The sequence below is a fragment of the Microtus oregoni genome, unplaced genomic scaffold, assembly GCF_018167655.1.
Source record: "Microtus oregoni isolate MIOR12 unplaced genomic scaffold, Mior012 000064F_ref0000363, whole genome shotgun sequence".
NCBI lineage: Eukaryota > Metazoa > Chordata > Mammalia > Rodentia > Cricetidae > Microtus > Microtus oregoni.
This window is the reverse complement of record NW_024543874.1, coordinates 9,966,915-9,980,576: the sequence shown is the minus strand read 5'-3', so window position 1 is coordinate 9,980,576 and position 13,662 is coordinate 9,966,915. Positions and strand designations below refer to the sequence as shown.

Sequence of the window (13,662 nt, the reverse complement as noted above, 5' to 3'; positions counted from 1 at the left end):
TCACCAGCTATGTGCCGAGCACTTGCCCTGTGCTTGGCCTTAGGCTGGGTAACCAGGTAAGTGCATGGATAAGTAAGACATACTCAGGCTTCCTACTGGTTCTGGCTAGAGGCAGAGCTGTGTTCCTTGATGAAAATGGTTGCACGGTGAGGGATGAGGGCTGGGTAATGCTATGCTGCTGTATAAATTACATGGCTCGTGTGAAAAATATATATTTCACATAGTTGATTTCATTTAGCGATTCAGTCTCACGCCTTGCAATGGAAGCGGGTCTTTTTCTTCCTGAAGGAGAATGTCCATGTTCCCATGGAACCCTCAGCTAAGGATCTGATCTTGCCCAGTGAGAGAGGGACCCGGATTAAGCCCAGTGGAAGGTTTCTGGGTGGCCCTTGAGATGAGCTTGAAACTGAGTGCCGGCTTGACTGGAGCAGGCTGGAGCCAGGATGACAAAGGGCTTTCTTTTCTCTGTGTAACAGTCCTAGCTGTCCTGGAGCCAGGCTGGCCTTGAACTCACAGAGATCCACCTGTCTCTGCCTCCCTAGTGCTGGGATTAAAGGCGTGCACCACCACCGCCCGACTTACAAAGGGTTTTCTATTGCAGAATAATGTGTGTGTGCCTGCCCAGGACTGCCCCTGCACCCACAGGGGGCGCCTTCATCCCCCAGGCAGTGCAGTGGTTCATCCCTGTGAGAACTGGTAAGCCCCTCCCACCCCCAGTTCTGCAGTGGCCCTGTGGTCCCTGAGGACCCAATTAATTATACAGCTGATTTTTCCTCAGCAGCAGAAGATATTGGCTCCAGTTTACCAGAGCCTATTCCCCCATGCCCTGCCCTGCCACAACCGATCAGCCCTGCCATCTAATCCTGCCTGCACCCTCCAGGCACCCATCCTTGTCTGTTTTCTCTCAGGTCCTGGGAACATACTCAGTGGGAGATGTAGAGACTGTGAATTAGACCTCCAATAATGCAAAAAAATCACCTGTCTTCTTTCTCCTAACTAATGTTAATTTTTATGACTGTTGTAACAAAGTATATCATACCTGTACTAATGCATGCACGTAGACACAGACACACACATCATACACATACACACAAATATACACATGTTCTGGAGGTAAGGGCCTTGAATAACAGCCATCAGTACCCACACATGTCCTAGATCAAGGTGTTGGAAACCTGGTGCTTCTAAGGCACCAAGGAAGCATTTGTCGCCTCTCCGTTTTGGCACCAATCTGGCATTTTCTAGCTTGCAGATGGCTGTCTTCTCCCCTTTTCCACCATCTTCCCTGTGTATGTCAGCATCCGAATACCCCTTTCTAACAAGAACACAAGTCACACTAGACTGGCCTCGCTCCCTACAACAACCTTATTAACTTGGTTACCTCTATCTCCAAATAAGGTCACATCTGCAGGTTCTGGGGGCCAGAGTTTGAGCAAAGGCTCTGTGGGTACCATGTAGCCCCGGGGAGCACCAAAGCCTCTGTTTTCCCCTCCAGTTCCTGTATCTCTGGGCTCATCACCAACTGCAGCTCCTGGCCTTGTGAGGAAGGTGAGAAAGGCTTCTTGCTCCTCAGATGCCCTCAGGTCCCCTCCTGGAAGCTGTGGGTCTGCTCTGGGGTAGGAGACAGGCCGCAGGAGAGCTGAGGTAGGCGTTATGGTGCCTCTTCACCCTGGATCACTCTCTTTTCACATTCTCTCTCTCTTCCCCATACACCCCAAGGCCAGCCTGCATGGTCACCCTGGACCCCATGGAGTATGTGTTCAGCCTCCTGCAGTCCTGCCCGACGCCACCGGCACCGCTTCTGTATTAGACCCCCTAGTATGGAACCCTTCACCCTGGCTCTCCTGCCCACAGTGTCCCCCACAGCCCTCTGCCCAGGCTCTGAGTCCGAGGAAGAGCCATGTGACCTGCCAGGATGTGACCGTAAGTGGCCCTTCAGGCTGATGTTTGCTCTGAAGCCCTGGGTAGGGCCATCTCTGGAGTACCTCATCCTTGTACCCACTGGCTCCAGCACCCCAAACCCTTTCGCACTGTTCCTTCTTCTGCTGTTCCCTCAGAAGCAGGCAACTGGAGTCCTTGGGGACCCTGGTCTGGCTGTAGTCGGAGCTGTGGAGGAGGCCTGCGAAGCCGGACCCGAGCCTGTGACCAGCCACCACCCCAGGGCCTAGGGGATTTCTGTGAAGGACCTCAGGCCCAGGGAGAGGCCTGCCAGGCTCATCCCTGCCCAGGTAGCTGCTGAGGATCGGTGGGCCAAGGAGCAAAGAGTAAAGAGCTGGGAAGCAAAATTGGGAGTTAGGTCAAGGGCTCCAACCTAACTCAGCCCATTCTGTCCCCCAGTGACCAACTGCAGCACCATTGAAGGGGCAGAGTACAACCCCTGTGGCCCTCCCTGTCCCCGCTCCTGTGATGACCTTGTGGTGAGTTTGGGCCCCTGTGTTACCCCTACCTGACCTTTGGCTCTGACCAGAGGATAGGATCATCTTATGGGAAGCCTGGGTATGGCTTTGGGCCCATGGCCTCTTGCCTGGTGCTGGGCAGAAAACCTGGTGTGCACGGGGGAGGCCCTGGATTTTAGGTTACAGCAATGCAGGCTTGCCCCCTCTGTTGATGAGAGAGCCAGCCATATCCATCAGCCCTTGGCATCAGTACAGCCAATGTTTCTAAATTAAAATGCTATTGCAAACACAGCATAAATATGTGGGAGGGGGAGTCGTCCCACTGTAGCTTCTTAAGTGCCATAAACATTTTGGTGCACAGAGCTTGTGTGCGTGAGTGCGTGCGTGTGTGTGTGTGTGTGTGTGTGTGTGTGTGTTTTCTAAGCACCTACGCAGACACTGTAGACACAGATGGAGGCAAATACAGACAAGGTCCCTGCATCCGCAATCCCACATTCTAAGGGGAAAAGGATAGACATGAATTAAAGATGGGCATGGTGGGAACTCTGAAGATGAGGATGGAGCTTTGAGGTCTGAGTACGGAGAGTCAAATATAGACAGGAGGCCAGGGATGGCTCCAGGCAGGCCAGGGAGGAGAAAGAAGTGCCAGAATATGTTCAGTCACTGCAGGTCACCATGGACAAGGCCTGTCCCCAGCTCTTTCCCTTCCAGCCAGCTTTTTGAGGCAGCAGCTCCCTGAGTGTTAGGGAGGTCTGGGCATGCCTCGGCCACCAGACCATCTGTGCAAGCCCTACACTGAGTCTGCAGTTCCTAAGAACTGGGCTTCACATTTGCAGAACGCTGGCTTCCAGACATATTCCTTAGGAGCTGAGGGTTTAATCTGTAGGCCTGCTCCCTACCCTTCCCTTCTCAGTGGCAGGAACTCAGTGGCATGCTGGTTCCCTTCCTGCCTTCATCAGCTCTTTAAAGAGAAACTAATTGTAAGGTCACACTTTTCTCAACCTCTGGGTACCCTTCATTCTCATGGAGCTTCCTCGTCATTGCAGAGATGAAATATCGGACAAAGGTAACTTGAGAAAGGAGGGGGGAAGTCCAGCACTTTGGGGGAGGCATAGAGTCAAGAGCCCAATGCAGCTGGTCACATGGTCTCCACAGTCAGGAAGAAGAGTAATGAGGCTGCTCCTGTGTTACTCAGCCCAAGACGCCAACCCATGGAAAGCTACCACTCACGTTTAGGGTGTATCTCTTTGTTTCCATGGTGATTCTAAATCCCATCAAGTTAGCAATCAAGATTGACCACCACACCCACCCACTACCCTTCCACCTTGGTCCCCGTTCTTCCTAACTCCTCACCTCAGGCTGTTACCCCTGCTTGCTCTGTGTCCCTCCCCCCAGCACTGTGTGTGGCACTGCCAGCCGGGCTGTTACTGTCCTCTGGGCAAGGTACTCAGTGCGGACGGGACCATCTGCGTGCAGCCCAGTCACTGCAGCTGCCTGGACCTGCTGACAGGGAAGCGCTACCATCCGGGCACTAGGCTGGCAAGGCCTGACGGCTGTAACCATTGGTAAGAAGCCATGCTGTATTGCTGGGATGGGAGACTGCATGCAGACAAGAGTGACTCCCCCGATGTCTGTGCATCTAAGCTCTGGGGGCCCAGACAGTGCCCTAAAGATCCCCTGTCCTGGAGAAGATGTAGAGCAGGCCCACGATGCCTGTCTAACAGGAGGGAAAACTGAGGCAACCAGCTCCATGTGCCTACTGAGGGCTGAGAATTTGTTCCTGGGAGCAGAGAAACTGGGTTGGACAAGCCACAGATAGGGTGCCTGTTCCTGCTGCCTGCCCTCACTTACTTGCAGGTTGCCTACAGTCATTCCTCAGTACAGTGCACCAGCTGTGCTATCCCAGAAGGCCAGCTGATGGGACAGGCAGGCTTCTAAAGCGTATGAGAGTAGGAAGAAGGACATAGACTACACCATGAAAGTGTAAGGATGAGAGGAAGGAAGAGGTAGGCAGATGAGTATGTGGGAGACCTAGGGCATTCTGAACTGCCATCTTTTCCCCTGGCTCTGCTCTTGCCCAGCACCTGCATGGAGGGGAGGCTTAACTGCACAGACCTGCCCTGCCAAGGTATGTGCTGGCCTACTGGGTGGGGAGGGGTTAGGAGTAGGGGTGTAAGGAGAGTGGTCTCAGGATTGCAACAGCTACATCCAATGCCTGTCCTACCCTTCACAGTGCCTGGAGGCTGGTGCCCATGGTCGGAGTGGACAGCTTGCTCCCAGCCCTGCAGGGGCCAAACAAGGACCCGCTCTAGGGCCTGCATCTGCCCTGCTCCCCAGCATGGGGGTGCTCCATGCCCTGAGGAGGCAGGGAAGACAGGAATGCAGCATCAAAGGGAGGCCTGCCCTAATCCTACTGCATGCCCAGGTGTGATGTGCCCATGAGGCCTGTGCCCCTGTCCCAGAAACCCAAAATATTGTTCTGACCCTGATGACCTAAGGCCTCCTGGGTTTCCCAAGACAGACGATTCTGTCTCCTTGGTGCAGTGGATGGAGCTTGGAGCCCTTGGGGGCCATGGTCTCCCTGTGATGCATGCCTGGGGCAGTCGCTTCGAAGCCGGGTGTGCAGCCATCCTCCCACCTCTGACGGAGGCAGGCCTTGTCCTGGGGTGCACCAGCAGAGTCGCCCTTGTCGAGACAGCTCCACCCTGTGCACAGGTGAAGGCTTTGGGGGTTAGGCCAGGGAGAGTCCTTTGTAGGTCTAGAAAAACGCTGGCGCTGACAACCATGTGTTTCTGCACAGAACTGTTCAAAGGGCAGCCTCAAGCTACTCCTGTTGTTCTGGGTGAGGGGTCAGGTCGCAGCTGATGTGGGCATGACAAGAGGCTCTTACCCCTTGAGGAACTCCTTAACACTAACTCTCTTACTTTCTTCCTAGACTGTGGAGGGGGCCAGGAGCTCTTACCCTGTGGGCAGCCCTGTCCTCACTCCTGCCAGGACCTGTCCCCTGGCAGTACATGCCTGCCAGGCTCAGCAGGCTGCCAGTCTGGCTGCGGGTGTCCCCCGGGTCAACTCTCCCAGGATGGGCTGTGTGTGCTCCCTGCTGACTGTCACTGCCACTTTCAGCCTAGGGCCATGGGTCAGTAGCATCTTCCTTGTGCTCCCCCTGCCACCGTCTTCCCCCAGCAGCCAACTGAGCTGCAGCTCTGCCTGGTTCTGCATCTCTACCCGTGGGACCCAGGCCCAGGCTACAGGTTGGGAACTGGAAGGCCTGTATTTCCCACATCCTGGGCTAGTGCAGGTTAGAGAGCTTCCAGCACCTTCCTCTAGGACATGGGTGCTGTTAGTGAGGTGCTAAATGCAGTATAGGATGTGGGGGGAGGTGAAGGCTGCTGTGCTGTCTAGAGGCTCCACCCTTACTCCTGTGGCCTTCAGGGATCCCCGAGAACCAGAGCCGGTCAGTAGGGTCCACGCTTAGTTCCTGGGAGAGCCTGGAACCTGGAGAGGTGCTAACTGGGCCCTGTGACAATTGGTAAGCAGATTTGGGGTGAGCTGTGGAGGGGGGCAATGGTACCCTTGGGGACATGATGAGGCCCTGTCATTGAAATCCCTTTCCTCGTCCCCAGCACCTGTGTGGCAGGCATCCTGAGGTGCCATAAGGTGCCCAGCTGCCCTGGTCCTGGGATGTGGAGTTCCTGGGGACCCTGGGAGAAATGCTTCGCTCTAGGCACTGCGCCCGACCCCCATGCCCTGGGCTGGCTCGACAAAGCCGGACTTGTCACAGCCAGGTCTGCAGAGGTGAGCCCAGCCAGCTGCTACCCAATAATCCCTTAACCTTGAGTCCCATCAGGTCCCTTGACCCTGACTCTGAGTGCCCGTAGATTCCTCTTTTTGTCCCCCAACATATTCTTCCCTCAGTCAGATTATGGGGGAGCCTTTGGGAAAAGAACACTGCCGAGGGGTTGAACACTATGACTGTCAGGTCATAGAAGAGGTGGGCACAGAAGTAGGCAGTGAAGACAGTGGATCAGACAGGGCACTGATTCCAGTGTTGTCTCAGAGACAGGCTGTCCAGTGGGCCGACTATACCGTGAATGCCAGCCCAGCAATGGGTGCCCCTTCTCTTGTGCTCACATCATGGGCCAGGTGGCCTGCTTCTCTGAGAACTGTGAGGAGGGGTGCCACTGTCCTGAGGGCACCTTTCTCCATCGCTTGGAATGCGTCCAGGTGAGAACTCAGCTGGGCAAGAGCCTGAGGCAGCTTCCCAGGGTGTCCTTAGCTCCCTAGGGGCTACCTGCTTCCTAGGGACAGCACCTGGGCTTGTATCCATTACCAGCTGATCTCCCAGCTCAAGGACACCTACAAGACTTTTGAGGCCACCATGATCTCACGCTGCTCTGTGCCCCTCTGGTTGTGGCATTCAGTCTTCCTGGCAATAAGGGGCAGTTGCTGTTGGGTCCCCATAGCTGCACATGGCCCTGCAGCCCTATTCTCCATCTCAGGGGCTGTAGATGTTCATTGCCCCTCTCTTCCCTGCCTTGCCCCAGTGGGGAAAGGACCCCCACACCTTCCCCCTGTCACCAGCTGTGGGGACAGATGGCAGGCAGGTTCCCTCGGGTGCTCAGGATTTCATTCCTAACCCTGGTGGCCTCTGCCAGAACCTGAGATGTTTCCTAGACCCATTTTCTCAACTAAGAAACGATGACAGCCTGAGGGAGGAAAGGTTACTCCAAGGCCAGGAGGACATTGAACAGCAGTGCTGGACTCACACGGGGACATCCAGACCCCTCTGACTCCTGGCAGGGCTCTCTCTGTCTCACCAAGTCCTGTCTTCTTGGAGTCTCTACCAATGTCCATATAGCTGGTCTGTACAGAAATATGGCTGACTCTCAGCCCAGGTTCATAGCCTACAGGCTCTCAATCCTATGAGTACCAGAAAAATGGGTCCTGCCTCCTGTTCCCATTCCCTCTCTTCCCCCAAATCTCATCAGAGATTCTATAGAGGTTCCCAGTAGGAAGCCTCCTGGGAGATTTCACTGTCTCCTTCTCTACACCCACACAGGAATGCCCCTGTGTGCTGACAGCCTTGCTGCTGCAGGATCTGGGGATGGCCAGTACTGCCCCTGGGGCCTACTCAGCCCTCCTGGGAGGTGAGGGCCAGCCCCTTGCACCTGGAGATGAGCTGTACCCAGGCCAGATGCTTCAAACAGTCTGTGGAAATTGGTAAGGGACTCTCCAGGGTGGGGACTGGGTTGAAACGGGAAGAGGAGCTAAAGGAAGGATTCTAGGGGGAGGATAGGGACCCTAGGATCTGTCCTCTTCCTTTGCCTGGCTGTGCCTCCTGGCCACTTTGCTTCCCCCCCCCCCCCCTTTGCTTGTGCTTTCTCCAGCTCCTGTGTCCATGGGAAGCTGTCTTGCTCAATGGAAGAATGTTCCAGGGTCAATGACAGCCTTGGTCCCTGGAGCCCGTGGAGCCCGTGCTCTCGTCCCTGTGGTGGGCTGGGGACCCGCACCCGAACCCGCCAATGTGTGCATCCCACACTTGTTCCTGGAGGACTGAGTTGCCATGAGCCCCTTCAGGACCTAGAGTACTGCTTCAGCCCGGAATGCTCTGGTAAGGGAAATAGAAGGAAGCTAAGCAGATACCTGCCCGGCCAAGTATGGCTCAGCCTGCCTTTGTCCTCTTCTATCCCTGTTTATCCCTGCTGGTGTCTCTGGATTTTCCAATAGCTTTAGACTTTTGTTTGGGTCTCCAGCCAGCTCTTCTGGAGAGCTTACAAGACGCTCTACACTGTGTGTGTGCGGTGCTGGTAGGGTACATCTCAGGCACAGAAGCTCTTCTAAAGAGGGTTTCCTTTTCCACAGGGACTGCAGGGGCCACGGTGGAGCCAGTGACAGGCCTTGCAGGTAGCCCGAGTCTCCCAGCACCCCTCCAGTATGGCCTTTCTGTGGGAAGAACAAGCCCTGGACCTCTTTGCTCCCCATCCTCACTTCCTGAAGGGGCCGGAGCCCTGGGTGACTAATTGGAAAGTACACCCACTCTTTCTTCTCCCCTACTTCCCACAGGTGGTTGGGGCCCATGGTTGCCATGGTCTCCCTGTTCCCGCAGCTGCACAGACCCTGTTCAGCCTACTTTGCGCAGCCGTACACGCCTCTGCTTGGGCAACTGTACCGTGGGGGACTCCTTACAGGAGCGTCCCTGCAACCTACCCTCATGCACAGGTATGATTCTGATGAATCACAGCCTTCAATTGACTCCTTCAAACCCAGACCTGGACTACAATATCCAGTTTCCCTAGAGCAATCTAACGATCTAATCTAATCTCAGATCAACATTTCACAGTAGGTCTTCAGTTCACTTCACCAGCCCCAGAAACTGCTCTGAGCTCTGACAAGTCTAGCAGGCCCCTCGGTCCTCATGTATGTGTGTGTGGGCAAAATACTCTCTGTGGGGTTGTTCCCTGATCCCTCAGCAGCCCCACGAGCCAGGGATTTCTGTCCCCTATGGAAACAAGACACATAGACTCAGTTGCAAAAACCACACACCCATCAGTATCGGATTAGGAACAGGAGCCCTGAAGTGTGGGTGAGGTTGCCTAGGCGCAGGTGAGGAAGTCTGAACTTGAACTGGGGCAGGAAGGAGAGCCTGGATCAGGAAGAAGAGAGCCTGGGGCAGGAAGGAGAGCCTGGGGCACAAAGGAGAAAGCTTAGGGCAGGAAGGAGAGCCTAGGGAGGAAGGAGAGCCTGGGGAAGGAAGGAGAGAGCCTGGGGCAGGAAGGAGAGCCTGGGGAAGGAAGGAGAGAGCCTGGGGAGGAAGGAGAGCCTGGGGAAGGAAAGAGAGAGCCTAGGGAGGAAGGAGAGCCTGGGGAAGGAAGGAGAGAGCCTGGGGCAGGAAAGAGAGCCTGGGGAAGGCTCTGCTGGTTCTAGATCTTTTTCACCTTGCAGCTCTGCCCCTGTGCCCTGGCCCTGGGTGTGGGTCAGGGAACTGTTCCTGGACATCTTGGGCCCTATGGGAGCCTTGCTCCCGCAGCTGTGGGGTGGGCCAGCAACGCCGCCTACGAGCCTATCATCCCCCTGGGCCTGGTGGATACTGGTGCCCTGACATCCTGACTGCATACCAGGAGCGCCGCTTCTGCAACCTGCATGCCTGTCCAGGTGAGGGGAGCTGGGGACAAAGAGTGACTTCAGGCTCTTCCCTGACTCTAACTGTGAGACTCTGATGGTATGCATTTCCTGACCAGGCCAGTCTGTCCTGGCTCATGGGGTATGTGGGACCTTCTGCTGGAGCCAAACCTGATGGAACTCTTCTCTTAACAGTGCCTGGGGGCTGGTCCCGCTGGAGTCCCTGGTCCTGGTGTGATCGCAGCTGTGGAGGGGGCCGATCCCTGAGAAGCAGAAGCTGCTCAAGCCCACCACCCAAGAATGGGGGAGCATCCTGTGTCGGGGAGAGGCACCATGTCCAGTCCTGCAATTCCATGCCTTGTGGTACTACACTGGCCACTTCCTGCCTACTGAGCTTATTTCTGCAAAATGCTCCAGCCTCACCTCTAACTTCATTCCCACTATACCCATGGGATGCAGGAGACCGACTGCTACTTTGCTCGCTACCTAGGAAAACCAAGATGTTCAGGGAAGGGATGAATGGGTCTGAGTACTGGGCAGGGACATCCTGTGTATATCTGGGTCCTTTGTGGCTGAGGCCAAACTCAAAGATTTGCCACCTCCCTGACTCATTTCTGGGACATCTTCCTAGCCTTGTCTGTCCTCTTAGCTGCTGGAGAACCCTCAAGCCCAGGCAAAGTTTCTGAGAGCTTGCAGTGTGGTGTCAAGGGTGTATGTGATTCTTTCTATGGAAACTGAACCAGAGACTATAATTGAGCCCTTCCCAGTTCCTTTTTGAGTTTCAGCCCTTCCTTCCTTCCAATGCTCCCAGCCCTCAGAGTCCTACCCCAGGACTCCTCCGTCAGGAGCTCCCCATTCATACTGCACACTGCCTCGCTTCAGAGCAGGGCCATAAGCTCCTAGGTGAGAATGTTAGCTTCTGAGATGGACAGATTAATCTAGCTCCACGAAGAGTTACGACTAGGCTCTGAGAACTTCCTGGAGGGGAGAGGAACTCTCCGCGCACTTAGACTGGCCTAACTCCAGGGCTTTGCCAAGCCCCTAATGTTTCAGCTCATGCCGATATGGGGGAAAGGGGAGACCCTGGGGCCTCTAAGAGTTACTGATAAGAAAGAGAAGGGTCTTGGGGCACCCAGGTGTTCTTGACACTGGGCTTCCCCTCCTCAGAGGAAGGCTGTCCGGCAGGGATGGAGATAGTGAGCTGTGCCAACCGCTGCCCCCACAGCTGCTCAGACCTGCAAGAAGGAGTCGCATGTAAGGAGGACCAGGCCTGCCAGCCGGGTTGTCGCTGCCCTGAAGGTACATGCCCGAGATCCTTCTGGAAGGTGGGTTTGGTCTAGATACCAGCACCAACCCACTGACTTCCCACAGGGTTTCTGGAGCAGGATGGTGGCTGTGTGCCAGTTGGACACTGTGAATGCACAGATGCCCAGGGCCGCAGCTGGGCCCCAGGGAGCCAGCATCAGGATGCCTGCAACAACTGCTCCTGTCAGGCTGGGAAACTCTCCTGCACTGCTCAGCCCTGTCCACCTCCTGCCCACTGTGCCTGGAGCCACTGGTCTGCCTGGAGTCCCTGCAGCCACTCATGTGGACCTCGAGGGCAGCAGAGTCGCTTCAGGTGTGGTGCTGGGTGACTAGGGTCTCCTGCCTTGCATGTCCTTCTCTCTGATATTATTCCTGGGTAGTTCCTGCTTTCATCGGTGACTTTGCTCCATCCTGTGCCTTGGCCCAGTCTGTGCTGGTCACTTAGGCCTCTTCTTAGCAACCTCCATGCTCACTCTGGACTTTTCCCTCCTCTGCCCTGGTCCTGCCCAGGTCCTCCACGTCAGGCTCATGGGCCCTGGAGTGTCAAAAGGAGCACTCCCAGAGCCAGTCTTGCCCTGAGGCCCCCTGCCCACCTCTGTGCCTACATGAAGCCCACCCTCGTGCCCTGGGGGACAGCTGGCTACAGGGAGAGTGCCAGCAGTGGTAAGCACAGGCCAGGGAAGGGTGACCCACTTTCCTGCTGGATAGCAGGATCCTGAATCCAGGCTCTTTTCTAGTTCCTGCACCCCAGAGGGAGTGATCTGCAGAGACACTGAGTGTGCAGGTTTGAGTTCCATCCCATCCATCTTCTTAGTACCCCATTACTGACCTTATGTCTTGAAAGCCATCTCTTCAATGTCCTGTGTCCCCCCAACACACACACAATGCCCCCCTCTGTGCCACAAGGATCCAAACCTAACCTCTGGGTCTTCACCCCCCCCTGCTATTCTAACCTCACCTGTGCCCCCCTACAGTGCCTGGGGGCTGGACGTCGTGGTCCTCCTGGTCCCTCTGCTCTGTCTCCTGTGGCGGTGGAAGCCAGGTCCGCACTCGATCCTGCATAGTGTCAGATCTTCAGTCTGGGAGCCTGCCTTGCCAAGGCCCAGATACCCAGACCCAGCATTGTGGGCAGCAGCTGTGTCTACAGCTGCTAGAGACCTGCTCCTGGGGACCGTGGGGACCCTGTTCCCGTAGCTGTGGCACAGGCTTGGCCTCCCGCTCTGGATCCTGCCCCTGCTTACTGACCAAAGAGAACTCCATGTGTAATGACACATTCTCACGCCTGGACACTCAGGCCTGCTACCCAGGGCCCTGCCAGGGTGAGTTGCTCTCCTGCTTTCCTTCTCTGGAAAATTCAGGGAATGAGCGTTTGCCCATGCAAGACTATTTCTCTGAAATGTCCCTATATCTACCACGCAATGTCTTGCTTTGTACCCTTCAGAGCCCTTTGCCATGTGCCCTCTTTATCTACTTTGAGGGAATCCACCCAGTGGGGCCTTTCCAGCTAGAGCAGGGATGGGTGTGGGCACGGGGGATGCTCTGGAAGCCGCCAGCCTACATCCATCTCTAGAGGAATGCATATGGAGTGACTGGAGCAGCTGGACACGCTGCTCCTGTAAGGTCCCAGTGCAGCAGCGTTACCGACACCAGGGGCCAGCACCTGGCCGGACTGTTGGGGGTGCCCCTTGCACACGTCTGGACGGCCACTTCCGGCCATGCACCATTGGCAACTGCTCAGGTAAGGCCCAGAGCTGAGAGGTCAAGGAGCTGAATGGGGGGTGGCGGCAGGTACCCTCATATAGACCCACCGCCCACAAGACCACAGTGCAGGTGCCCAGGGTTCACACTGACCCTTGCCCTGGGCACACAGTTGCTCTTGACTGTCCTAACCACTAACTACACCCTTCACAATCGCCTCACTGTGGTTTCCCATTTGACAGCTGCTGGCCCCACTGTTTCTATCCTCTCATAGTTGCCTCAGAGGCAGGTTATCTTGCTTGGCTGCTGTTGAAGCTGTCCCTCATCTTGTCCCTTTGTGCCCCACCTGCCAATCCCATAATCCTGACTCAGGCAGTCCCTCCTGGGTCTTGAGGCCCAGCGATCCTAATCCTTCCTGGAGGCCCATGAGCTGAGCAGGAGCCATGTGGAAGGGCTGGGGGCATTAGTCTTTCTTGGCAGCCAGCTGAAGGGCCGTCTTGTACTATCACCAAGTGGCCTCATTCTTCCTTCTTCCCTTAGAGGACAGTTGCCCACCTCCCTTCGAGTTCCAGCCTTGTGGCTCCCCCTGTGCAGGGCTCTGTGCCACACATCTGAGCCATCAGCTCTGCCAGGACTTGCCGCCTTGCCAGCCTGGCTGCTACTGCCCCAAGGTGAGCTCTGGAAGTTGACAAGACACTCAAGAAGGGAATGCTCTGCCCAGCTCCCTTGGCTCCCCTCTCCAGGACGCCCGTAGGAACCACATCATTTCCATGCCTGGAACCCCTCCCTACCTTGGCAACACCCCACACATGGGCTCAACAACACACATGTGTACTGCTGGAAGCCAGCATGGTACAGGGCACATAGGTGACAGTGGTCCCTTCGCAGTCCCGAACTATCCTTCCTTTTTCTTCTGTGCAGGGTCTGCTGGAGCAGGCTGGGAGCTGCATTCTCCCAGAGCAGTGTAACTGCTGGCATACTTCAGAAGAGGGAGCTAGGGTGACCCTGGCTCCTGGGGACCACCTGCAGTTAGGCTGTAAGGAATGGTAAGTAATAGAAGGGGTGGGTAGAAGCCAGAAGTGGAGTGGACAAGGGCATCCTAACCCAGCAGAGACCAGGCTGAACCTGTTTGGACCATTCCAAC

General features: G+C 55.8%; 1 protein-coding gene across 1 annotated transcript in view; it reads left to right on the top strand.

Moving 5' to 3' along the window:
• Positions 1 to 13,662, top strand: part of LOC121439970 (SCO-spondin-like) — a 52,392-nt gene that overhangs the window by 31,559 nt on the left and 7,171 nt on the right. Inside the window, 28 exon segments of the mRNA XM_041640639.1 lie at positions 602 to 696; positions 1,496 to 1,548; positions 1,720 to 1,923; positions 2,058 to 2,228; positions 2,338 to 2,417; positions 3,792 to 3,961; positions 4,478 to 4,524; positions 4,630 to 4,821; positions 4,941 to 5,111; positions 5,332 to 5,532; positions 5,829 to 5,925; positions 6,020 to 6,108; positions 6,111 to 6,191; positions 6,460 to 6,620; positions 7,456 to 7,616; positions 7,784 to 8,007; positions 8,259 to 8,300; positions 8,460 to 8,615; positions 9,339 to 9,548; positions 9,711 to 9,878; positions 10,683 to 10,814; positions 10,887 to 11,133; positions 11,331 to 11,483; positions 11,558 to 11,604; positions 11,795 to 12,139; positions 12,391 to 12,558; positions 13,059 to 13,189; positions 13,440 to 13,564. Coding sequence (XP_041496573.1) covers positions 602 to 696; positions 1,496 to 1,548; positions 1,720 to 1,923; positions 2,058 to 2,228; positions 2,338 to 2,417; positions 3,792 to 3,961; positions 4,478 to 4,524; positions 4,630 to 4,821; positions 4,941 to 5,111; positions 5,332 to 5,532; positions 5,829 to 5,925; positions 6,020 to 6,108; positions 6,111 to 6,191; positions 6,460 to 6,620; positions 7,456 to 7,616; positions 7,784 to 8,007; positions 8,259 to 8,300; positions 8,460 to 8,615; positions 9,339 to 9,548; positions 9,711 to 9,878; positions 10,683 to 10,814; positions 10,887 to 11,133; positions 11,331 to 11,483; positions 11,558 to 11,604; positions 11,795 to 12,139; positions 12,391 to 12,558; positions 13,059 to 13,189; positions 13,440 to 13,564 — 4,121 coding nt within the window.